This window comes from Manis pentadactyla, chromosome 4, assembly GCF_030020395.1.
Source record: "Manis pentadactyla isolate mManPen7 chromosome 4, mManPen7.hap1, whole genome shotgun sequence".
Classification (NCBI taxonomy): Eukaryota; Metazoa; Chordata; class Mammalia; order Pholidota; family Manidae; genus Manis; species Manis pentadactyla.
The window spans coordinates 42,115,614-42,142,845 of record NC_080022.1 but is presented as its reverse complement, the minus strand read 5'-3'; the positions used below and the strand labels follow the sequence as shown (position 1 = coordinate 42,142,845).

At 37.6% G+C, this 27,232-nt stretch overlaps 1 protein-coding gene across 11 annotated transcripts in view; it reads left to right on the top strand.

Annotated features, from left to right (window-relative positions):
* TUT4 (terminal uridylyl transferase 4) overlaps window positions 1–27,232 on the top strand; it is a 162,557-nt gene that overhangs the window by 128,479 nt on the left and 6,846 nt on the right. For 4 of the 11 annotated variants that reach the window (XM_036893252.2, XM_036893243.2, XM_057500209.1 and 1 more), the window contains 8 exons: window positions 11,194–11,271; window positions 11,406–11,583; window positions 11,862–11,909; window positions 11,996–12,078; window positions 19,133–19,248; window positions 20,175–20,398; window positions 21,139–21,239; window positions 24,093–24,540. In XM_036893252.2, coding sequence (XP_036749147.1) covers window positions 11,194–11,271; window positions 11,406–11,583; window positions 11,862–11,909; window positions 11,996–12,078; window positions 19,133–19,248; window positions 20,175–20,398; window positions 21,139–21,239; window positions 24,093–24,540 — 1,276 coding nt within the window. The remainder of the gene's footprint in view (window positions 1–11,193; window positions 11,272–11,405; window positions 11,584–11,861; window positions 11,910–11,995; window positions 12,079–19,132; window positions 19,249–20,174; window positions 20,399–21,138; window positions 21,240–24,092; window positions 24,541–27,232) is intronic. The other 7 variants (XM_036893244.2, XM_036893249.2, XM_036893245.2 and 4 more) reach the window with 4 other exon arrangements.

The following is a 27,232-nucleotide window of genomic DNA, read 5'->3' as shown; positions in this document are numbered from 1 at the left end:
AAATTTGTTGTTTTACTGTATGCACAGGTCAGCTTAGATATCTCCTTCCTCATTCCCATGGCAAGTCCAGGAACTGGTGGGATGAGTGCATCTACAGCTGTAGCAGTGCGTGGATCTTTGTTGGGGTTTTTTGATGATCATCTTCTGGCATGAGTCTTCCAGAGAGTGCAGATGTTGGAAGTTCTTTTTCATATCGTATCTTAGTTCATTTTCGGGGTAGCCCAATTAGGCTTTGATCCTCTGTATAAACACAAACAGACCCTTTGCCTACACTTTTATATGCCCTTTATACCATTGTGTAGAACTCGTTGGAGGTCACCACACAGGAACTGCCCTTTTTTTTTTTTTTGCTTTGTTTTTGGTATCACTAATCTACACTTACATGACGAATATTATGTTTACTAGGCTCTCCCCTATACCAGGTCTCCCCTACAAACCCCTTTACAGTCACTGTCCATCAGCATAGCAAAATGTTGTAGAATCACTACTTGCCTTCTCTGTGTTGTATAGCCCTCCCTTTTCTCCTACCCCCCCATGCATGTTAATCTTAATACCCCCCTACTTCTCCCCCCCTTATCCCTCCCTACCCACCCATCCTCCCCAGTCCCTTTCCCTTTGGTACCTGTTAGTCCATTCTTGAGTTCTGTGATTCTGCTGCTGTTTTGTTCCTTCAGTTTTTCCTTTGTTCTTATATTCCACAGATAAGTGAAATCATTTGGTATTTCTCTTTCTCCGCTTGGCTTGTTTCACTGAGCATAATACCCTCCAGCTCCATCCATGTTGCTGCAAATGATTGGATTTGCCCTTTTCTTATGGCTGAGTAGTATTCCATTGTGTATATGTACCACATCTTCTTATCCATTCATCTATCGATGGACATTTAGGTTGCTTCCAATTCTTGGCTATTGTAAATAGTGCTGCAATAAACATAGGGGTGCATCTGTCTTTCTCAAACTTGATTGCTGCATTCTTAGGGTAAATTCCTAGGAGTGGAATTCCTGGGTCAAATGGTAAGTCTGTTTTGAGCATTTTGATGTACCTCCATACTGCTTTCCACAATGGTTGAACTAACTTACATTCCCACCAGCAGTGTAGGAGGGTTCCCCTTTCTCCACAGCCTCGCCAACATTTGTTGTTGTTTGTCTTTTGGATGGCAGCCATCCTTACTGGTGTGAGGTGATACCTCATTGTAGTTTTAATTTGCATTTCTCTGATAATTAGCGATGTGGAGCATCTTTTCATGTGTCTGTTGACCATCTGTATTTCTTTTTTGGAGAACTGTCTGTTCAGTTCCTCTGCCCATTTTTTAATTCGGTTATTTGTTTTTTGTTTGTTGAGGCATGTGAGCTCTTTATATATTCTGGACGTCAAGCCTTTATCGGATGTGTCATTTTCAAATATATTCTCCCATACTGTAGGGATCCTTCTTGTTCTATTGATGGTGTCTTTTGCTGTACAGAAGCTTTTCAGCTTAATATAGTCCCACTTACTCATTTTTGCTGTTGTTTTCCTTGCCCGGGGAGATATGTTCAAGAAGAGATCACTCATGTTTATGTCTAAGAGGTTTGTGCCTATGTTTTCTTCCAAGAGTTTAATGGTTTCATGGCTTACATTCAGGTCTTTGATCCATTTTGAGTTTACTTTTGTATATGGGGTTAGACAATGGTCCAGTTTCATTCTCCTACATGTAGCTGTCCAGTTTTGCCAGCACCACCTGTTGAAGAGACTGTCATTTCGCCATTGTATGTCCATGGCTCCTTTATCAAATATTAATTGACCATATATGTCTGGGTTAATGTCTGGATTCTCTAGTCTGTTCCATTGGTCTGTGGCTCTGTTCTTGTGCCAGTACCAAATTGTCTTGATTACTATGGCTTTATAGTAGAGCTTGAAGTTGGGGAGTGAGATCTCCCCTACTTTATTCTTCTTTCTCAGGATTGCTTTGGCTATTCGGGGTCTTTGGTGTTTCCATATGAATTTTTGAATTATTTGTTCCAGTTCATTGAAGAATGTTGCTGGTAGTTTCATAGGGATTGCATCAAATCTGTATATTGCTTTGGGCAGGATGGCCATTTTGACGATATTAATTCTTCCTAGCCACGAGCATGGGATGAGTTTCCATCTGTTAGTGTCCCCTTTAATTTCTCTTAAGAGTGACTTGTAGTTTTCAGAGTAGAAGTCTTTCACTTCTTTGGTTAGGTTTATTCCTAGGTATTTTATTTTTTTTGATGTAATTGTGAATGGAGTTGTTTTCCTGATTTCTCTTTCTGTTGGTTCATTGTTAGTATATAGGAAAGCCACAGATTTCTGTGTGTTGATTTTGTATCCTGGAACTTTGCTGTATTCCGATATCAGTTCTAGTAGTTTTGGGGTGGATTGTTTAGGGTTTTTTATGTACAGTATCATGTCATCTGCAAATAGTGACAGTTTAACTTCTTCTTTACCAATCTGGATTCCTTGTATTTCTTTATTTTGTCTGATTGCCGTGGCTAGGACCTCCAGTACTATGTTAAATAACAGTGGAGAGAGTGGGCATCCCTGTCTAGTTCCCGATCTCAGAGGAAATGCTTTCAGCTTCTCGCTGTTCAATATAATGTTGGCTGTGGGTTTATCATAGATGGCCTTTATCATGTTGAGGTACTTGCCCTCTATTCCCATTTTGCTGAGAGTTGTTAACATGAATGGATGTTGAACTTTGTCAAATGCTTTTTCAGCATCTATGGAGATGATCATGTGGTTTTTGTCTTTCTTTTTGTTGATGTGGTGGATGATGTTGATGGACTTTCGAATGTTGTACCATCCTTGTATCCCTGGGATGAATCCCACTTGGTCATGGTGTATGATCCTTTTGATGTATTTTTGAATTCGGTTTGCTAATATTTTGTTGAGTATTTTTGCATCTACGTTCATCAGGGATATTGGTCTGTAGTTTTCTTTTTTGGTGGGGTCTTTGCCTGGTTTTGGTATTAGGGTGATGTTAGCTTCATAGAATGAGTTTGGGAGTATCCCCTCCTCCTGTATTTTTTGGAAAACTTTAAGGAGAATGGGTATTATGTCTTCCCTGTATGTCTGATAAAATTCCGAGGTAAATCCATCTGGCCTGGGGGTTTTGTTCTTTGGTAGTTTTTTGATTACCGCTTCAAGTTCGTTGCTGGTAATTGGTCTGTTGAGATTTTCTGTTTCTTCCTGGGTCAATCTTGGAAGGTTATATTTTTCTAGGAAGTTGTCCATTTCTCCTAGGTTTCCCAGCTTGTTAGCATATAGGTTTTCATAGTATTCTCCAATAATTCTTTGCATTTCCGTGGGGTCCGTCGTGATTTTTCCTTTCTCGTTTCTGATACTGTTGATTTGTGTTGATTCTCTTTTCTTCTTAATAAGTCTGGCTAGAGGCTTATCTATTTTGTTTATTTTCTCGAAGAACCAGCTCTTGGTTTCATTGATTTTTGCTATTGTTTTATTCTTCTCAATTTTATTTATTTCTTCTCTGATCTTTATTATGTCCCTCCTTCTGCTGACCTTAGGCCTCATCTGTTCTTCTTTTTCCAATTTCGATAATTGTGACATTAGACCATTCATTTGGGATTGCTCTTCCTTTTTTAAATATGCTTGGATTGCTATATACTTTCCTCTTAAGACTGCTTTTGCTGTGTCCCACAGAAGTTGGGGCTTAGTGTTGTTGTTGTCATTTGTTTCCATATATTGCTGGATCTCCATTTTGATTTGGTCATTGATCCATTGATTATTTAGGAGCGTGTTGTTAAGCCTCCATGTGTTTGTGAGCCTCTTTGCTTTCTTTGTACAGTTTATTTCTAGTTTTATGCCTTTGTGGTCTGAAAAGTTGGTTGGTAGGATTTCAATCTTTTGGAATTTTCTGAGGCTCTTTTTGTGGCCTAGTATGTGGTCTATTCTGGAGAATGTTCCATGTGCACTTGAGAAGAATGTAAATCCCGCTGCTTTTGGATGTAGAGTTCTATAGATGTCTATTAGGTCCATCTGCTCTACTGTGTTGTTCAGTGCTTCCATGTCCTTACTTATTTTCTGCCCAGTGGATCTATCCTTTGGGGTGAGTGGTGTGTTGAAGTCTCCTAGAATGAATGCATTGCAGTCTATATCTCCCTTTAGTTCTGTTAGTATTTGTTTCACATATGCTGGTGCTCCTGTGTTGGGTGCATATATATTTAGAATGGTTATATCCTCTTGTTTGACTGAGCCCTTTATCATTATGTAGTGTCCTTCTTTATCTCTTGTTACTTTCTTTGTTTTGAAGTCTATTTTGTCTGATATTAGTACTGCAACCCCTGCTTTCTTCTCACTGTTGTTTGCTTGAAATATGTTTTTCCATCCCTTTACTTTTTGTCTGTACATGTCTTTGGGTTTGAGGTGAGTTTCTTGTAAGCAGCATATAGATGGGTCTTGCTTTTTTATCCATTCTGTTACTCTGTGTCTTTTGATTGGTGCATTCAACCCATTAACATTTAGGGTGACTATTGAAAGATATGTACTTATTGCCATTGAAGGCTTTAAATTCGTGGTTACCAAAGGTTCAAGGTTAGCCTCTTTAGTATCTTACTGCCTAACTTAGCTCGCTTATTGAGCTGTTATATACACTGTCTGGAGATTCTTTTCTTCTCTCCCTTCTTGTTCCTCCTCCTCGATTCTTCATATGTTGGGTGTTTTGTGCTGTGCTCTTTCTAGGAGTGCTCCCATCTAGAGCAGTCCCTGTAAGATGTTCTGTAGAGGTGGTTTGTGGAAAGCAAATTCCCTCAGCTTTTGTTTGTCTGGGAATTGTTTAATCCCACCGTCATATTTGAATGATAGTCGTGCTGGATACAGTATCCTTGGTTCAAGGCCCTTCTGTTTCATTGTATTAAATATATCATGCCATTCTCTTCTGGCCTGTAGGGTTTCTGTTGAGAAATCTGATGTTAGCCTGATGGGTTTCCCTTTATAGGTGACCTTTTTCTCTCTAGCTGCCTTTAACACTCTTTCCTTGTCCTTGATCTTTGCCATTTTAATTATTATGTGTCTTGGTGTTGCCCTTCTTGGATCCTTTCTGTTGGGGGTTCTGTGTATTTCCGTGGTCTGTTCGATTACTTCCTCCCCCAGTGTGGGGAAGTTTTCAGCAATTATTTCTTCTAAGATACTTTCCATCTCTTTTCCTCTCTCTTCTTCTTCTGGTACCCCTATAATACGGATATTGTTCCTTTTGGATTGGTCACACAGTTCTCTTAATATTGTTTCATTCCTGGAGATCCTTTTGTCTCTCTCTATGTCAGCTTCTATGCGTTCCTGTTCTCTGATTTCAATTCCATCAATGGCCTCTTGCATTCTATCCATTCTGCTTATAAACCCTTCCAGAGTTTGTTTCATTTCTGCGATCTCCTTTCTGGCATCTGTGATCTCCTTCCGGACTTCATCCCATTTCTCTTGCGTATTTCTCTGCATCTCTGTCAGCATGTTTATGATTCTTATTTTGAATTCTTTGTCAGGAAGACTGGTTAGGTCTGTCTCCTTCTCTGGTGTTGTCTCTGTGATCTTTGTCTGCCTGTAGCTTTGCCTTTTCATGGTGATAGGAATAGTCTGCAGAACTGGGACGAGTGATGGCTGGAAGGACTTCCTTTCTTGGTTTGTGGCCCTCCTCTCCTGGGAGAACAGCGACCTCTAGTGGCTTGTGCTGCGCAGCTGCGCGCAGACAGGGTTTCTGCTTCCTGCCCGGCTGCTATGGAGTTAATCTCCGCTGTTGCTGTGGGCGTGGCCTGGCTCGGGCAGCTACTCCAAAATGGTGGAGTCGCGTTGGAGCAGGAGCTGCTGGGAGGCTATTTATCTCCGTAAGGGGCCTGCCTGCTCCCTGCAGCCCAGGGGTTAGGGTGCCCAGAGATCCCGGATTCCCTACCTCTGGATTAAGTGACCCGCCCTGCCCCTTTAAGACTTCCAAAAAGCACCCGCCAAAACAAAACAACGACCACCAAAAAAAAAAGAAAAAAAAATTTTTTAATTAAAAAAAAAAGTTTTTAATTAAAAAAAAAAGAAAGAAAAGGTGGTTGTTCGTTTTTCTTTATTCTCCGGTGCCAGCCTCATGCCTCTTCTCACCGGTCTTTCTGCCCTTTTTCCCTAGTATTGGGGTTCTTATCCCTTTAAGACTTCCAAAAAGCGCTCGCCAAAACAAAACAGCTAAAAAGCAAAAAAAAAATGGTCGCGCGCTTTTCTTATGTCCTCTGGCGCCCAGCCTCCAGTGCCTGCTCACTGTTGTTGCTGCCCTGTTTTCCCAGTATCGAGGGCCCTGCACTCTGGCCCGGATGGCTGGGGCTGGGTGTTCGGCAGCCCTGGGCTCCGTCTCCCTCCCGCTCTGCCTATTCTTCTACCGCCAGGAGCTGGGGGGAGGGGCGCTCAGCCCCCCCCGGGCCGGGGCTTGTATCTTACCCCCTTCGCGAGGCGCTGGGTTCTCTCAGGTGCGGATGTGGTCTGGATATTGTCCTGTGTCCTCTGGTCTTTATTCTAGGAAGGGTTGTCTTTGTTATATTTTCATAGATATATGCGGTTCTGGGAGGAGATTTCCGCTGCTCTACTCACGCCGCCATCTTCTGCCCCTCCCAAATTTGGGGATCTTATACATAATTGCCCCAGTAATAATATCATAGCAACCATTTACTATGACTTTGACAGAATACTATGATTAACCAAAATGGAACACAAAATTTGTTTTCATGGTGGTTTGTCTGTTCTCTCTCATTATATTATTTCCCATGGATGAGGATCCATCTGATGTAACAGAAAGAGCAGGGCATGATTTTGGAGCCAGAGATAACTGGTTTGAATTCTGATTCTGAACTTGTGGACTTCAACAAGCTGCCTGACTGCCACTAGTCTTGAGTTTTATCATCAGCAAAAATGTAATAATAGTAGTAGTATTTCAGTGTAGATACAAGGAACAGATACAATGAATTTCTTTCACTTTGGTCCTAAAGTAGGCACATAAATGGTCATTGCTTTTTTATTATTTTTATCATTATATTATTATATTACTATGATTAGCAGCTTTATTAATATTATTTTTGGAAAAATTTAGGTAGGATTGCTGTAGCCAACTTCAAGAACTCTCCCATTATCTGCTTAACAGACAGTGATTGATGAAATGAGAGACAGTCCATGGAATGGTTTCCATCATAATGAGCTCTGATTTTGGGGGGCTTTGTGATACATATAAACTGGTGATGTATGGATGTTTGCTTCTGGACTTTTTTGCTTATCATATGGGACCCCGTTGTCCATTGCTCTGGATCATTTAAGTGTTGGTCATTGGCATCAATCAACTTTTAAGGGTAAGGATATATTTAATGAAGCTGATGGTCTGGACTCCATTTGTAATTGAATCTAGACTTTAAGTGACTGGGTATATAAGTAAGGCTCTGCTAAGACTGTTTTTCATGGTCAACAATTTGAAGTTCTTCAGGTCAAAAGGAGTTTTCTTAAGCAGAGTGATTTTGCTGTATTCTGGTAAATCATCATGAGTAAAAGTAAATTTTCACATAAAAATGAAAACCAGAAGAGAATTAGGGAGTGTTATACACACTTGATATAATGAACTTCTATGTTTTCTTAGCTTTTACCAGCTTAAAAATTGAAGTTGAATGGATAAATCTTGTGGACATTATGCTAAGTGAAATAACCAGTCACAAAAGGGTAAATACTGTATGATTCCACTTACATTGAGGTAGTCAAATTCATAGATAGAAAGTAGAATGGTGGTTGCCAGGGGCTGGGAGGGGAGAGGAGTGGAGGAATTATTGTTTAATAGGTTCAGAGTTTCATTTTTGTAAGATGAAAAGAATTCTGTGGGTGGATGGCGATGATGGTAGTACAAAAATGTGAATGTACTTAATGCCACTGAACTATATATACTTAAAAATAATTAAGATAGTAAATTTTATGTTATGCATATTTTACCACAACTACAACAATTGCAGTTTAAATATGGCAGTAGATATAAAAAGATTACAATAAAATAAATAGGGAAGTGAACAGGGTCACTCTTTGTACAGTACGATTGACTTGTTTGGTGAGGTTTTAGAGGGAGGACTGAGTGCTTGACTGGGGGATGATTGGTATTGAGAGAAAGAGAAAAAGTAGAAGAGAGAAACAGAGAAAGTATAAATGTGTGTATATGTGTAAGAGAAAGAAGATGGCATTAGTGCTTTCTAATGCAGAAATAGTGGAAAGTTAGGCACTGTGAAACATGAGAGTTCATAAACATAGGCAAAGCAAAGGTCCCGCTTTACTGTGTTAACAGCCAGTGTAGTTGGGTTTGGATTATGGTTGTTACTCAAAAGTAAGAAAGGTAGTTTGTATTATTTCTATGTACTACTTATAATAGCATCCTAATCTGTAAGGGTGGAATATTATACTTTGGCTTCTTAAAAACCTTTATTTCTTTTTTTTTGAGGGGAAGATCTCATGTCTTTTTGTTTGACACTGATTTCTGTAATTGCCATCTTCTCCCTTTTTTGTTTTATAGAATGTCAGAATTTGTGCCAGATGATTCTTGGTAACTATATTTGTTTAAGTTACATGTAAATATAAAAAGCAACTCGCTAGCTAAAGTCTCCAGAAACTTGATCTTTATATAAACATGCTTACAGAGTAAATATATTCATTCAACGAACATATATTAGATATTCTTTATATGGCAGGCTTTGACATAGTAGGAATTTTGGCTCCACCAATAATTCATAGTCCTTGCTCACAATGATCTTAAACCTCAGAGTGAAATTAGAGGGACCAGACATGTTATTAATTTTGTAAATTACTTTCCCATCTAAAAACAGAAGGGGCCATGGGAACCACCTTATCTACTGGTTTTAAAATATATTCTGGGAAACTCTAGGAGCTAATTAGTATATATGTGAGGAGTGGGGTAAGGAGAAGATGGGGCATGTTTTCTCTATCAGAGTACCTTCTGCTTTATCTGTTTTCCATATTGAGCTTCCAGGAAGGTTCCATTTTAGGAAAGGGTAAAATTTTTTTTAAATTTTGGTATCATTAATATACAATCACATGGGCAACATTGTGGTTACTAGATTCCCCTCATTATCATGTCCCACCCACATACCCCGTTACAGTCACTGTCCATCAGCATAGTAAGATGCTATAGACACTTCTTGTCTTTTCTGTGCTATACTGCCTTCCCCATGCCCCTACCCCCACATGATGTGTGCTAATTGTAATGCCCCTTTTTTCCCCTTCTCCCTCCCTTCCCACCCCCACTCCCCAGTCGCTTCCCTTTGGTAACTGTTAGTCCATTCTTGGGTTCTGTGATTCTGCTGCTATTTTGTTCCTTCAGTTTTTCCTTTGTTCTTATACTCCACAGATGAGTGAAATCATTTGGTACTTGTCTTTCTCCACCTGACTTATTTCACTGAGCATAGTACCCTCTAGCTCCACCCATGTTGTTGCAAATGGTAGGATTTGTTTTCTTTTTATGGCTGAATAATATTCCATTGTGTATATGTACCACATCTTCTTTATCCATTCATCTACTGATGGACAGTTACGTTGCTTCCAATTCTTGGCTATTGTAAATAGTGTTGTGATAAACATAGGGGTACATCTGTCTTTTTCAAACTGGGATCCTACATTCTTAGGGTAAATTCCTAGGAGTAGAATTCCTGGGTCAAATGGTATTTCTATTTTGAGTTTTTTGAGGAACCTCCATACTGCTTTCTACAATGGTTGAACTAGTTTACATTCCTACCAGCAATGTAGGAGGGTTCCCCTTTCTCTGCATCCTCACCAGCATTTGTTGTTCCTAGTCTTTTCTATGTTGGCCATCCTAACTGGTGTGAGGAGGAAAGGGTAAAAAAATTTTTTAATTGAAATACTCTTGATATACAATTTTGCACTGATGTTAAATGCACAACAGAGTGGTTCAACAGTTACCCATATTATTAAATCATCACCCCCACTAGTGTGGCAATTATCTGTCAACATAAAAAGATATTATAGAATCATTGATTATATTCTCCATGCCGTACTGCTATCCCCATGACCAGTTTACATTATGATTGACAATTTTTATCCCCTTTTTTCTCCCTCCCCCTTCATGTTCACCCATCCCAACTCCTCCCTAATTGTAACCACTAGTCACCTCTCAGTGTCTATGTTTGCTCCTGGTTTTTTTTTGTTCATTTTGTTTTGCTCTGTTTTTAAATTCCACAAATAAGTGAAATCATATGGTATTTGTTTTTCTCCGGTTTATTTCACTGAGCACAATAAGGAAAGGGTAAAATATTATACTTTGTCCTCTTTAAAACTTTCATTTCTTTTTTCGAGGGCAGGATCCCATGTCTTTGTTTTAGCTACTGATAAAATAAAATTTGAAAATAGCTGACCTGATTCACCTAGTCTCTGATTTTCATTGGGAAAACTGAGGATTTAGGAAGATAATTATCTTGCATGGAATCACTGCTTGGTAAGACTAAGACTAGAAATGAGGCTTATTGACTCTGAACCTGTAGCAGTTTTTTACTTTATTGCATCTCTCCTATGGAAAATAAGCCTCAAAATAGCTTGTAGAGGTTAGTTGTACATATGCAGTCATCTTACAGGATACTTTTCTTTTAGTAAAGTAATGTTACTCCCCCCCCCCCAACTCCTTCATTGAGACAGTGAATTATATTCATAATTAATCTTTTTCAATATGTCAGGGAAAACTACCTAGTTTTCTGTTTAAAAATATCAGTGTCCAAGAGCTTTTCAGCTCATCTGTTAGAGATAACAGATGAAATGTATTGGACCCGTTCCCCCAAACAAATAGTTCCATTAATTTCTTTAGTGTACACTATCAGTAGGTATTACCTATGTTACATATTTCTGCACCGATGATCCTTTAGTGAAAATGCTATTTTCACTTTTTCCTTTAGTTTTGCTTCACTGAATCTTGGGCTTAATGTGTTTGGATAGGCCAAATAGATAACATCAAATGTGTTACTTGGGAGAATCTGATGCTTTGGTTTTTCTGGCTTTGGTTTTTTTGGTCTTTGATTTTATTCATTAATGACTTGGCACCACACCACCTCGACGTGTTCCTTTTGGAAGAGTAATTACAATATGTCTATTATATATTTCTAAAATGATATGAGGGTATTAGGCTTTTGAGCTGAATGAGCTGAAATCTAATAATAATATTCTTTTATACAGATCTTTGATGGGAAACACATTCCACAGCGAATGGTTGATGGATGGAATGCTTTTTTCTTTGATAAAACAGAAGAACTGGTAATTTTTTCATATTCTTTATGTTATAGAGTGCTCACTGATACATGTTAGATTTTGAATAATTTAGTCGTTTTACTTGGATTTGGAGACCGTATTTTGGGAGCTATTGATATTTCTTTCTCTCTCACCTGTAGAAAAAGCGTTTACCTTCACTTGGAAAGAACACAGAAACATTAGGAGAACTTTGGTTGGGACTCCTTCGCTTCTATACTGAAGAATTTGATTTCAAAGAATATGTAATTAGCATTCGGCAGAAAAAGCTGTTGACAACTTTTGAGAAACAGTGGACATCCAAGTGCATTGCAATTGAAGGTAATCATTTAAGTGATAATGATTTAGGAATAAAACAAAAAGAGTTTCATTTGGCCAAGGAAATTATGGGGAAAAATGAAATACATTGGAATATGGAAGATTTTTCCTCTTGATTTTTTATCAGTTTCTATCCTTTAATCTGTAATTTTAAAAGAATGATTTGCTGGTTTGGATAGTCTTGAGTTACATAGTATTAGATTATAGTTATGGCTACTAAGTATATTTTATGTTACAGTAAACACAATTCTTAATTAAAGAACAAAACATTTGTTTTCTAGACCCTTTTGACTTGAATCATAACCTTGGTGCTGGAGTTTCTAGAAAAAGTAAGTCTTAAATATAGCAATTCCCCATTTTAAAGCTCTTATACATTAAGGTCTGTATCTTTATTGTTTTCTTCTTTCTTCGATAGTGACCAATTTCATCATGAAGGCATTTATCAATGGAAGGAAACTTTTTGGTACCCCTTTTTATCCACTTATCGGCAGAGAAGCTGTAAGTAGACATAATTGAATTCTGAATCTTTTTCTTTTAGAACTTTGTTTTATGTAGTACAAGAAACCTTGTTTCCAAGTTGATGTTAGGAATAGGAAGATGGTTCTAACTCTCTGTATTTTTTCTTATTGCACTTATCATAGTCCATAATGAGATACCTATTTATTAAATTTTATTTGTCTCCCCTACTAGACTACAGCTCCATTAGGACAGTGTCCATGTCTATAACGTTCACCATTGTATCTCTGGTGTCTATTATAGTGTCTGGCACATAGGATGTACCAAATAAACATTTGTTGAAAGAATGAGGGTGGGTAGTCAAGACTCAGGATCCTTAAATTTTGAATTTGAGGTACTGCCCATGGCCTCTTACATTTCTAGAAATCTTGATGAAAATAGAGAGGACAACACCTAAGAAATACTTCTTTAATTTTGGTGTAGTTTTAGTAAGCTGAATTAGATGGTATGGAACTAAGAGGATTCCTTTCACCTGAACTGGGTGGCATAAGGCCCCTGTTTGTTTTGGTCTCATTCTTATTTTGCTTGCTTTCTGATGGGAGGGGTCTCAGTTTCACAGAGGAAGAAATTTTCAACGGAAAATGTCTCGAGAGAAATCATGTCTCTACTATTGCATAATGAATGTACTTAAACGTGTTCAGTCCATTTTCAGCATTCTTTCCTAGAGGTGTGGGGTAAGAAAAGCAAAGAGAAGTCTAGAACATTTTTCCCTTGGAACACTGGTTTTCAGGAATTTTGATTGTCTTGCTTCTTAGAGAGGGGTGCTATAAATAATAATGGAGAGAAAAAAATAAATTGGAAACAACACAAAAGTCATGCAAGAACAAAATATCTCACAAAAGGAAAACCCAATAATAGTTTTACTAACATATTAATTAAGATAGCAATAAATGAAAACAACAGTCAAATCAAAACAAATCTGATGATACACTGATAAAGCACTTTACCAGAAAATTATGAGAATTCCAACTCTTAGTGTGTATTCATGCATATGTTCAGTGGGAAGCTAGCAATTTCATGCATTCAGACTTATTTTTTATTTTGATATCATTACTGTACAATTACTTGAACAACATTATGGTTACTAGACTCCCCCTATTATCAAGTCCCCCCCACATACCCCATTATAGTCACTGTCCATCAGTATAGTAAGATGCTATAGAATCATTACCTTTCTTCTCTGTATATACTGCCTTTCCCGTGTTCCCCCCCCACTAGTTATGTGTGCTAATCGTAATGCCCCCTTTCCCTCCTTATTCCTCCATTCCCACCCATCCTCCCCAGTCCCTTTCCCTTTGGTAACTGTTAGTCCATTCTTGGGTTCTGTGATTCTGCTGCTGTTTTGTTCCTTCAGTTTTTTCTTTGTTCTTATACTCAACATATGAGTGAAGTCACTTGGTACTTGTCTTTCTCCACTAGCTTATTTCACTGAGCATAATGCCCTCTAGCTCCATCCATGTTGTTGCAAATGGTTGGATTTGTTTTCTTCTTATGGCTGAATAATATTCCATTGTGTATATGTACCATATCTTCTTTATCCATTCATTTACTGATAGATACTTAGGTTGCTTCCATTTCTTGGCTATTGTAAATAGTGCTGCGATAAACATAGGGGTGCATAAGTCTTTTTCAAACTGGGCTGCTACATTCTTAGGGTAAATTCCTAGGAATGGAATTCCTGGGTCAAATGGTATGTCTATTTTGAGTTTTTTGAGGCACCTCCGTACTGCTTTCCACAGTGGTTGACCTAATATACATTCCCACCAGCAGTGTAGGAGAGTTTCCCTTTCTCATCCTCGCCAACATTTGTTGTTATTTGTCTTTTGGATGTTGGCTATCCTAACTGGTGTGAGGTGATATCTCATTGTTGTTTTAATTTGCATTTCTCTGATGATTAGTGATGTGGAGCATCTTTTCATGTGCCTGTTGGCCATATGAATTTCTTCTTTAGAGAAGTGTCTGTTCAGCTACTCTGCCCATTTTTTAATTGGATTATTTGCTTTTTGTTTGTTGAGGTGCATGAGCTCTTTATATAATTTGGATGTCAACCCCTTATCGGATATGTCATTTATAAATATATTGTCCCATAATGTAGGATGCCTTTCTGTTCTACTGATGGTGTCTTTTGCTGTACAGAAGCTTTTTAGTTTGATATAGTCCCACTTGTTCATTTTTGCCTTTGTTTTTATTAATTCACCATATGCTTGGGTTAATATCTGGGCTCTCTATTCTGTTCCACCTGTCTATGGGTCTGTTCTTGTGCCAGTACCAAATTGTCTTGATTACTGTGGCTTTGTAGTAGAGCTTGAAGTCAGGAAGCGTAATTCCTCCTGCTTTATTCTTCCTTCTCAGGATTGCTTTGGCTATTCTGAGTTTTTTGTCTTTCCATGTGAATTTTAGAACTATTTGCTCTCGTTCATTGAAAAATGCCATTGGTATTTTGATAGGGATTGCATTGAATCTGTAGATTGATTTAGGCAGGATGTCATTTTGACAATATTAATTCTTCCTAGCCAAGAGCATGGGATGAATTTCCATTTATTAGTGTCCTCTTATAGTTTTCAGGGTATAGATGTTTCACTTTCTTGGTTAGGTTTATTCCTAGGTATTTTATTATTTTTGATGCAATTGTGAATGGAATTGTTTTCCTGATTTCTCTTTCTGCTAGTTCATTGTTAGTGTATAGGAATGCAACCGATTTCTGTGTATTAATTTTGTATCCTACAACTTTGCTGAATTCAGATACTAGTTCTGGTAGTTTTGGAGTGGATTCTTTTGGGTTTTTTATGTACAGTATCATGACATCTGCAAACAGTGGCAGTTTGACTTCTTTCTTACAAGTCTGGATGCCTTTTATTTCTTCGTGTTGTCTGATTGCTGTGGCTAGGACCTCCAGAACTATGTTGAATAAAAGTGGGGAGAGTGGGCATCCTTGTCTTGTTGCTGAACTTAAAGGAAAAGCTTTCAGCTTTCACTGTTAAGTATAATGTTGGCTGTGGGTTTGTCACATATGGCTTTTATTATGTTCAGGTGCTTGCCCTCTATACCCATTTTGTTGAGAGTTTTTATCATGAATGGAGGTTGACTTTTGTCAAATCCTTCATCAGCATCTATGCAGATGATCATGTGGTTTTTGTCCTTTTTGTTGTTGATGTGGTGAATGATGTTGATGCATTTTCGAATGTTGTACCATCCTTGCATCCCTGGGATGAATCCACTTGATCATGATGGTTGATCTTTTTGATGTATTTTTGAATTTGGTTTGCTAATATTTTGTTGAGTATTTTTGCATCTATGTTCGTCAGGGATATTGGTCTGTAATTTTCTTTTTTGTGGTGTCTTTGTGTAGTTTTGGTATTAGAGTGATGTTGGCTTTGTAGAGTGAGTTTGGGAGTATTCCCTCCTCTTCTACATTTTGGAAAACTTTAAGAAGGGATGGGTATTAGCTCTTCACTAAATGTGTCATAAAATTCTGCAGTGAAACCATCTGATCCAGGGATTTTGTTCTTAGGTAGGTTTTGATTACCAGGTAAATTTGTTTGCTGGTGATTGGTCTGTTCAGATTCTCTGTTTCTTCATTGGTCAGCCTTGGAAGGTTGTATTTTTCTAGAAAGTTGTCCATTTCTTCTAGGTTATCCATTTTGTTGCCATGTAATTTTTCATAGTACTCTGTAATAATTCTTTGTATTTCTGTGGTGTCCGTAGTGATTTTTCCTTTCTCATTTCTTATTCTGTTTATGTGTGTAGACTCTTTTTTCTTGATAAGTTTGGCTAGGGGTTTATCTATTTTGTTTGTTTTCTCGAAGAACCAGCTCCTGCTTTCATTGATTCTTTCTATTGTTCTATTCTTCTTAATTTTATTTATTTCTGCTTTAATATTTATTATGTCCCGCTTTCTACTGACTTTGGGCCTCATTTGTTCTTCCTTTTCTAGTTTCATTAATTGTGAGTTTTGACTGTTCATTTGGGATTGTTCTTCTTTCCTGATGTAGGCCTATATTGCAATATATTTCCCTCATAGCACGGCCTTCACTGTGTCCCACAGATTTTGTGTTGTTGAATTATTGTTGTCACCTGTCTCCATATATTGCTTGATCTCTGTTTTTATTTTGTCATTGATCCATTGATTATTTAGGAGCATGTTGTTAAGCCTCCATGTGTTTGTGGGCATTTTCATTTTCTTTGTGCAGTTTGTTTCTAGTTTCATACCTTTGTGATCTGAGAAGCTGTTTGGTACAATTTCAATCTTTTTGTATTTACTGAAGTTCCTTTTGTGGCCTAGTATATGAACTATTCTTGAAAATGTTCCATGTGTACTTGAGAAGAATGTGTATCCTGTTGCGTTTGAATGGAATGTTCTGTAGATGTCCATTAGGTCCATCTGGTTGTTCAGTGCCTCTGTCTCTTTGCTTATTTTCTGTCTGGTTGATCTGTCCTTTGGAGTGAGTGGTGTTTTGAAGTCTCCTAAAATGAATGCATTGCATTCTATTTCCCCCTTTAATTCTGTTAGTATTTGTTTCACATATGTAGGTGAGCCTGTGTTGGGTGCATAGATATTTATAATAGTTATATCGTCTTGTTGGACTTACCCTTTTTATCATTATGTAATGTCCTTCTTTGTCTCTTGTGAATTTCTTTTTTTTGAAGTCTATTTTGTCTGATACACGTAGTGCAACTCCTGCTTTTTTCTCACTATTAGTTGCATGAAATATCTTTTCCCATCCCTTTACTTTCAGTCTGTGTATGTTTTTGGCTTTGAAGTGAGTCTCTTGTAGGCAGCATATAGATGGGTCTTGTTTTTTTGTCCATTTAGTAACTCCCTGTCTTTTGTTTGGTGCATTCAGACCATTTACATTTAGGGTGATTATCGATAGGTCATGTACTTATTGCCATTGCAGGCTTTAGATTTGTGGCTACCAAAGATTCAAGGGTAATTCCCTTACTGTCTAACATTCTAATTTAACTCACTTCATATGCTATTACAAAGACAACATAAAGGTTCTTCCTCGTTTTCTTCCTACTCCATTCCTTGTATGTTATGAATCATATTCTGTACGCTTTGTCTATCTGTTTGGTGACATCTATTTAGCTTTAGGAATACTTCCATCTATAGGAGTCCCTCCAAAATGTATTGTTAGGGGTGGTTTGTGGGAGGTAAATTCTCTCAGCTTTTGCTTATCTGAAAATTGTTTAATTCCTCCTTCAAATTTAAATGATAACCTTGCCAGATAGGGTGTTCTTGGTTCAAGGCCCTTCTGCTTCATTGCTTTAAATATGTCATGCCACTCCCTTCTGGCCTTTAAGGTTTCTGTTTAGAAGTCTGTTGATAAGCCTGATGGGTTTGCCTTTGTATGTGATCTTTTTTCTCTGTGTAGCTGCTTTTAAAAGTCTGTCTTTATCCTTGATCTTTGCCATTTTAATTATTATATGTCTTGATGTTGTCTTCCTTGGATCCCTTGTGTTGGGAGATCTGTTCACCTCCATGGCTTGAGGGACTATCTCCTTCCCCAGATTGGGGAAGTTTTCAGCAGTTTCCTCCTCAGTGACACTTTCTATCCCTTTTTCTCTCCTTTCTTCTTCTGGTACCCCTATAATGCGAATATTGTTCCGTTTGGATTGGTCACATAGTTCCCTCAATATTCTTTCATTCTTAGAGATTCTTTTTTCTCTCTGTGCCTCAACTTCTTTATATTCCTCTTCTCTAATTTCTATTCCATTTACCATCTCTTCTACTACATCTAATCTGCTTTTAAATCCCTCCATTGTATGTTTCATTTCAGATATGGAATTTGTTAATGATTGAATCTCCAACTTAAATTAGTTCTTGAGTTCTTGAATATTTTTCTGTACCTCCATAAGCATGTCTACAATTTTTATTTTAAACTCTCTTTCAGGAAGATTGGTGAGTTCAGTTTCATTTGGCCCTTTTTCTGGGGTTTGTGAGATTTTGGTCTGAACCATGTTCTTTGGACATTTCATATTTCTTTGTGGTGCCAACTATGCCCAGAAGCTCCGTCTCTGGAGCTGCTCAGCCCCTAGAGTGAGGTTGGGGGTCTATAGGGGAGCGGAGCTGTTGCCTGGGGGGAGGAAAGATCTGTTTCCTGATTCCCGTCTGCGGTGCCTGTCTCCAGTGTCGGAGTCAATGGGCCAAGCACACTGGTGTAAGCCTCTGTGCTTTGTGTCTCTAGCTGTTGTAGGTGTGGCCTTCTGTGGCTGGCCTTACGCCAGCGCAGTGACTGCTGGTTTGTGAACTGGTGCTGGCAGGCTAGGAGGAAGGCACAGCAGGCTGCATGTCACAGTGAAGGGCCTCAGAGCTGAGTAGGCAGTCAGGGGGATGGGTCGCCTGAAGCTCCTCAAAGTTCCCAACCAGCAGGGCAGAGCATGCCCCGAGAACCTTGTCCAGCACTTCCTTCTCCCATGCAGCAAGCTCTGTCCAAACCCCGCTCCTTCAGCAGCCCTCTCACTGCCAGGAAGCCTCTCAGACTGCCTGCCTTTCCTCTGACACAGAGTGGTCAGACGTGGATCCCCTCCTCCACAAATGGCCGGAATCTCAGTCTCTCAAGCACTCCGTCTGTCTGAGCTCCCCAACGTCCAGAGCACCACACAATAATAGGTTTCTGCTCACAAAGCAGATTTCCAGGGCTAGGTGTTCAGCAGTCACAAGCTTCCACCCACTCCCCGCTCCATTTCTCTTCCTCCTATCTTGAGCTGGGGTGGGGAAAGAGCTTGGGTCCCGCCTGATTAAGGCTTTTATATGTTACCGTGTTTCGTGAGGTCTGTATGCAGTCTGGTGCAGCCTTCTTTTTTGTTGCTGTTTTAGGGTTAGTTGTATTAATTAACTATATTTTCATACTATTTGTGGTTTTGGGAGGAGTTCTCCGTCTCACCTCTCACACCGCCACCTTGAATCGTAAAGCTGTAGTCTTGTATCTTACTTCCTTTTTTTAAAAAACACTTTTGTGTCTTGGTCTCCTTTCTATTTGGATTAAAAAATTAATAGTGATATTTTTCTAGTAAATTTGTATTTTCTTCGTAGGAATACTTCTTTGATTCCAGAGTATTAACAGATGGAGAACTGGCTCCCAATGATCGATGTTGCCGTGTGTGTGGAAAAATAGGCCACTATATGAAAGACTGCCCTAAAAGGAGAAGGTTGGCAAATGATTATGTATCAGCATTACAGGGAAAATAAATGTGAAGCCATTTTAGCTATCATTGTGTTCAAATATGTTTAAGTGAGAATGTTTAGGGCTTTAAACTGGACCTTAGGTAAATGTATATTTGAATGGAATTTTGTAATGAGTGAGATTTCTTTGTGGTACAGTGATGTCTCATAATGTTTATTTGTTCATTTACTCATTAATTCATTTGGGGTTTTTTTTTAATTGAAGAAGCATTTGTTGACACCTACTTTGTGCTGGGAACTGTACTAAGAAAAAAAATCACCAAGATATGGGGTTCTTATTGAGGACCTCAAAATCATGCAAACCAATAATTAAAATATAATTAACTGAATGTTTTGAGGTATATGCTGTGAGGTATACCTACATAGTAGATACCTTGAGCAATATATATTCTTTACACCTCCTGAAAATATATCTATAAAATTTACTTTTCTATATGATCTATATACTATGTTTAATAGGCCAGGAAAATCCCTTTTTCAGTCATCAAGTCTTGCCTAATATAAAGAACTTAGTAGAACTTTTCAGATAGAACAAATTCCTAATTTCCATCACCCCATTTACTGACTCTTAAATGTAGGCCAGACACCTTCTCTAAGCCTCAGTCGCTTCTTTTCTTCCTCTGTAAAATGGGGATAATAAATACCAACCTCTGAGGATTGTTCTAAGATTAAAATTCAGTACTAAAATAAAACAAATTTGATTCTGTATTATAAAACTACTGATATATCCAGTTTCTGTCATATGAGTAGGTGTGCTGTAAATGTGAGTTCCTTTGCCTTCAAAATCATGCATGAAATAATGGGCGAGTTTACTGTGAGACTCTTACATAGTTTAGTTTGTCCTGTGATTCACTCAGTTTACAAGTCCCTAGCCCCACATTATTGGTATCAGCAGTTTACTGTTTAGACTAAAGAAGAAAGACAGTGAAGAAGAGAAGGAAGGGAATGAAGAGGAGAAAGACTCCCGAGACCTTCTTGACCCCCGAGACCTCCACGACGCTCGAGACTTTAGAGACCCCAGAGACCTCAGATGTTTTATATGTGGAGATGCAGGACATGTACGAAGGGAATGCCCAGAGGTCAAGCTGGCCCGTCAGAGGAATAGCAGTGTGGCAGGTAAATAGAAAAGGCTGAAAATAGTTCTAGTGGAAATAAAATCATTTATGTTGATGTTATTCTAAGGACCCTGATACCTCTCTATTCCAAACCTAGCTGTGTGATATTGGTTGGACCTTAATAATTTCTTAAAGAGATAATTTAGACAGGCTTCTATTTAGAATAGTACTTGGATATATTCACAATCAAGGTTGTAGTAATCTGTTGCATTCATTCAACTCCCTCTAAGTATTCTTTGGATTTGAGTCACATGCTTTATTTCTGTCCCTTAAGATGGTAACTTTTTTTCAAAAGTTAACGAGAGGATTTTTTCTGGGAACATAAAGGAGAAATTATATTTATTCCTACTGCTGTTGAGAGAGGGAAATCTATTCCTGTTGTATTTCATAAGGAATTTTAAGAATTAGAAACCCAAATGAGAGTTTATTGAAAGAAAAAAACCAGAATATTTTAGAAGTAATGATTACCAGTTATTCAGAGTCTTATTGCAGAAGGTATTTTGTTAAATAAATGCATTGTGTCCTTTAGGAAGGCAGTATAATATTCAATTATTGTTTCTAGGACCAGTGAAAAACTGCTTTAAAAAATGGCTTTTATAGCCTTTCACTAGCATAATCATAGTTTTAAAAGTCTTAAGTTTATAAAATCTCAGATTTGAGACTCTTTTTTAAGAAGAAGTGAATTGTCATTTCTCTGCTGTTTCCTTTATCTGTTGATTTCCTTTCTGATGTCTTCCTTAGCAGCCCAGCTGGTCCGCAACCTTGTAAATGCCCAACAAGTGGCTGGTTCAGCCCAGCAACAGGGTGATCAGTCTATAAGGTCTAGACAGTCCTCAGAATGTGTAAGTATTCTGCTTGTATATGGTTAGTCTTGGCAGGATGACAGCACTGTCTTTGATGGGTGATAGGGTTGGTCTTTTAAGATGGGCAAATAGAATCTTTCAGATGATACAGTGCTTTGTAGAGGTGTCCTTGTTGGGCACATGAGGTGGAATGACCATTACTTTTGGAGTATTGTAGATCTGGATTTATATTGATGGACAAGCTACTTAACTTCAGTGAGTCTTCTTCCTTATTTGTAAAATAAGGTAACAACTATCTAATAAGGTTGTTGTTTAGATTGAAATAAGTAATGACGTTGGGATTTCAGGCTTTGCCTAGTGAAAAACTGTCCGTACTATTAAAAAATAACAGACACAAAAATTGAGACATATTAGGGCTTTAGTACTATTAGGGCAGTACATGTATTGCATTTCACTTGCTTGAAGCTTTTGTTTGTCTTTTCATAGCTAAAGTGGATACCTGACGAAATTGTGCCTTGTAAAAGACTAACAACTAGAATTCAGATTCATAAGTTTCATATTAGTTTTGCTGAGTTGCTTTTTACCTTTCTTTAAGTCTGTATTCACCTTGTACTTCCTAACTTAATTAAATTCAGTACTAAATGAAAGCTTCTAAACCTGACACTGTGCTTTACTGCCTCACACTTACCAAATTTAATTCTTTGAGTGGCTATGTAAAGTAGTAGGTTATTATTATGATCAAATTTTACAAACTGAGAAGTTGGGAAAGAGAGAAAAAAATCGAACCCAGGTCTATGTAGCTTCAAAGCTGGTAACTTTTATACATGGTAATCTGAAGTGATCTGTATTTTAGAAAAACATACTCGAACATTTGAAGAGTAGTACAGGGAGAGTCTCAGAAAAACATTTAGAAGCCCACTAACCCTCCCCCAAACATCTTAATACCTACTGTGAGGCTGACAATTTCATAAATGTTACATAATAACAATGATATTAACTAATATTTGTTGAGTGCTGTGTGCTATATAAGCATTCTTTCCCCCTATTTATTATAAAATATTATTAAAACATTGAAGAAGTATTTAAAATAATAAACATCCATGTACTACCACCAGGCTTTAACAATTTGTAACATTTTGTTATTTTTGGTTTATTAAAAAATTACCCATAATTGACAGCCCTTATACATTCCTCTTGGATGCTATTCCCATATTAATGGGAAACCTCAGAGTCATGACTTACTTTTAATCTAAACAACAGCCTTAATAGGTAGTCTCCCATCCCTTCCCTGCTACTAAAATGTATCTACTGTCCTGAATTTGGTTTCTATTTTCCACATACATTGTTTAGTTAATTTTTACAAAAAACTGTTAGATTCTGTTATTATTTATACCTCACAGGTGAAGAAACTGAGTTTGTGTTTCTTGCCTGAGGTCAACAGACACTTGGAAGCAGAACTTGAACTCTCAGACTCTGTCTCCAAAACCTATGATATAACCACTTTCCTATGCTACCCCTCACTTTCATACTTTTTTCTCTCACCTAAGATTTGGGTAAGAGTCTGTCTAATGGACATGGCCATTCTGATGTCTCACAAAGCACTTCAGAGTCAACATGTCTGGAAGGTAGCTTATATTTCTCTCCAGCTCCCCAGACTTGCCTCTCCTCCTCCTTCAGTGGTCTCATTCTCTGTTTAGTTTCCAGAACTACTCCCTCTCCTTCAACTCCCTCATCCAAACACTCATGAAATCACGGTGTTCCTATCTATAAAAAATTGTTCACAGCTGTTTGTTTCTCTTTTGTTTCCAGTATTATATTTCCCTAGCCTAGGCTACCATCATTTTAGAATTATTGTGTTAGAGCAGTCTTTTAATCAATTAGTCTCATCAGTCTTTTTTTTTTCTTTTTAATATTCTCTATTTCATTCCTAGTAAACTAGAATAGTTTTTCCTTAACACCGAGTGATTATGTTCCTGGCTTGTTTTTAAATCCCTTCAGCAGTTTCCTAATGCCTTCCAAGTCTAAACTGTAAGGCCTATAGGACTTCATTATCTTGTCCCTGTTTAGTTTTTCAGCCTTGGATCTGCCATTCCCCAGCTTTTGCCCTTGTACTCTAGTAATATTAAACTTCTTTCAGATTACAGTTACTTTAAAATGCCATGTGTTTTTATGCCTACAGACCTTCAATTCTGTTCCTTTGTTTCAAACACTTCCCTTCCTCTTTACCCTCTTTTGTCAGACTGGTTTCTATTTACCCTTGAGTCTCAGCTTAAAGGTCATTTCCTCCTAGAAGTTTCTCTTGATTTCCACTTTCCTTCATCTTGTCTACCCTCCTCCCAAAGTGAGTTTAGGGATTTCGTTACGTACTATACCCTACATGTTCTTTATCATAGTAATCATTGTACTTTACTGTGATTGCTTATGTAATCTTAACCTGGTCCTCCACCTTTCCCCCATGAACTTGAAGCTCCATGAAGGCATTACAAGTTAGTGTTGTGTTTTGAATACCTAGAACAGTGCCCAGTACATAACTGACACTCAGTAAATACTATTGAGGTACTGAACCAAAGTGACTTGAGATATTTAGGTGTAAATTTCTAGTTACAATTTGAAATGTGGATCTGCATGAAGGGGATGATGTCTGGGCTCACTCTTCTTTGGACAGTAAAAAGGCTTATGAGGTAATTTCTATGTGAGAGAGGGTTTGAGGACCTTGGGAAAAATTCTACCTTCATATAAAATGAGGTTCTATTATTATTTATTCACATTATAGAGTTCTGTTTATATGTTCTAATTAAATAACTCCATGATTTTGTATTTTGGTAATCTCTGCTTTTATAAAATTAAGATGTTTATAAATTAATCTTAAAATGTATCTTTTTTTCTCTGCAGTCTGATTCACCATCTTACTCTCCTCAGCCCCAGCCGTTTCCACAGAACTCTTGCCAATCAGCTGTCATTACCCAGCCTCCATCCCAGCCAGGATCCCAGCCCAAGCTTGGCCCACCTCAGCAGGGAGCCCAGACCCCCCATCAGGTCCAGATGCCTATGTATAACTTTCCCCAGTCACCACCAGCTCAGTATTCTCCCATGCACAATATGGGATTGTTGCCAGTACACCCCCTCCAGATCCCTACCCCATCCTGGCCTATTCATGGCCCAGTGATCCACTCTGCGCCAGGCAGTGCCCCCAGCAATATTGGCCTGAACGATCCCAGCATCATCTTTGCACAGCCTGCTGCTAGACCCGTGGCGATCCCTAGCTCCTCTCATGATGGACACTGGCCTCGTGCTGTGGCTCCAAATTCCCTGGTGAACAATGGTACAGTGGGGAATTCGGGTAACCCTTCCTTTTCTTCTTTTCTGTCTGTCTATAGAAAGGTTGGGTGATTGGTATTACTGGTTGAACCTGGGGAAATAAATATGAAGAAATGGATAGCAAGCAATATTGTGGAGAGACAGTATAGGATTAGATAAAGGTAAAGAGTATGGTCTGTGGATTCAGACTGCCTGGATTTGGATTCTGGCTTTGCCACTTATTATATGGTATTGGACAGTTGCTTAATAGTTTTGTGCATTGGTTTCATCTGTAAAATAGGGATACTAATAGCATCTAACTCACAGGAATATTGTGAATATTAAATGAAGTAATACACGTGTTAATTATTATTTAAAATTTTCACAACAATCCTGCTTGGCATAGGTATTATTTGCACTCATTTTACAGTTGAGGAAATTAAAGGGTTAAAAAACTTAACTATCATGCAGTCATAAATAATTATAGTAGATTTAAGATTTAAACCAGTTTCTTTTTTCAGACTTGTGCCCTTTGCCCTAGACCCTTACTTTCTCCCAGTAAGAAACAATTCTTTAAAAAGATATTAGTAGTACTTTGTAGCATTAAAAAAATAATAGTTTTTTTCTGATACCTAAGTGATACATATTTATTATAGAAATTTGAAAAAGTTATCCATAATCTCAACTCCTAGACATAACTGTGAAGTAATATTTTGATGTATTACTGTCCAGTCTTTTTTTATTTGCATATTTAAAAATAATTGATATATGCAATAAATCTAGTTCTATATCCAGCTTTTTTGGGATATTTTTATTTTAAAAAATTTATGGAAAATTTTAAATGTACACAAAAGGAGAGTAAAGTATAATGAAACCCCCCATTGGCCCAATTTAAGAGTTAACAATATTGATGCTATTCTTTTATCTCAACCCTTCACCTCATTAAAATTTTTTTTTGGCTTCAGTAATTTAATCAAATTTCAGACGTTGGATCAAATTTGCTTATAAACTTCAGTTTTTATCTCTTTAAAAACATAACAAGACTGTTACCATATCCAATATTATCTAATACCCAGTCCTTGTTCATTTTTCCCTATTTCTCTAAAATTATTGTCATTGTTGATTTATTTGAATCAAGATTCAAACAAAGCCCATACATTGTATGTGGTTTTTACATCTTGTAAGTTTCCTTTAATTATAACAGTTTCCCCTATGTCTCCCCCCATATTAACTATTTGTTAAAGAAACTAGAATTTCCCCTATTCTGGTGTTGGCTGATTTTATCTCTGTGGCATTGTTGTAACATGTATTTCTGCCCCTGTATTTCCTTTAAGTGGGTTGTTGGGTCCAGAGGCTGGATTAGATTCAGGGCTTTTTTTGTTAGCAAGAATCTTACTTCTTGGTTGGTCCTGTATGTTTCCTATTCCCTCACTTCAGAGGGAACTTACTATGTGGTGGTTCCTCTTTTAGTGACTTAAGATTGATCAGTGAGTTAGGTGATGTCAGCCTCTTCCATCCATTATAAAGTTCTTCATTAGTTTTACATTATAGTCTTAGCCACCATTGATAATTATTGCTGATATCCATTATTTCAGCAGGGTTGTCAAATGATGATTATTTACTATTTGTGTTTCTTCCATAAAGACCTTTCCTTATTACTAGTTAGCTTTCCTGAAGTATAGTTTGCATAGGAAATGTAGACTGAAAGCTTGAATCTTTTCCTTTATAAACTTTCAAATGAATTTTAGTGATAATTCTAAGTTATTCCTTAGAGCACTGTGATAGAGGAGGCATCTCTAACCTTTTTTGGAACAATACAGATAATGTATTTTGCTGAGCAGAAATACCAGACTGTGGGAACTCATTTAATTTCCAAGATAAAAGGCTATGTGGCATACATGGCCATTCTAATGTGGCCTCTGCTTCAAGAAATGTTTTTTTACCTGTATGCTATGATGTACACTATGATAGTTACTGAGTTATATAACCATAACAACAGATCCAGTGTCTTAACCTTTTATGTTTTGGCTCCACTTTTATAGTTTTAAGTCTTTCCTGTCCCTACCACTATTTGATCCCTGTTTCAGCCTTAAATAACTAATTAACATTTGATCAACATACTGTATACTGTCTTTTACCCCCCTGATGGTTTACCTAAGTTGTTCCTTCTGCCTGGAATATCCTCTCTATTACTTCTCCTGCTCACTCTCTCCTCCTCTTGCTTTGTTCCAAAGCTTGACTAACTTACTTATCCTCCATTTTTAAATTTAGATCACTTTCTTTAGGAAAAGAGATCAGCCTTTAACTCTTGCTGATCCTGTCCTCCAATTTTATTATGTATTCTTTATCTCCCCCATGATTCCTTAATATCCATATCATATCACTTGCCTTACTATGTTGAAATTGCCTGTTGGCTTATCTGCATAACCCATTAGACTTCTAGAGGCTATGAATTATTTCCTGTCATTGTCTCTCTGGTGTTCAGTATATTGCCTGATGTATGATAGATACATTATTTGTGTAATATTCTATTATATATTATATAAACTGTTACTCAGTAAATATTGATTGTTTGGATGGGTATACCACTCCTAATTAATATTACAGCTAAAATTAATACTGTATTAAAAATGGAAGGACTGGATAGGAATATATTAAAATGATAATAGTTGTATTAGAGAAGGAGATTGTATGAAAAAATACGAATTTTTCCATGTTTTCAGAATTATCTTTAA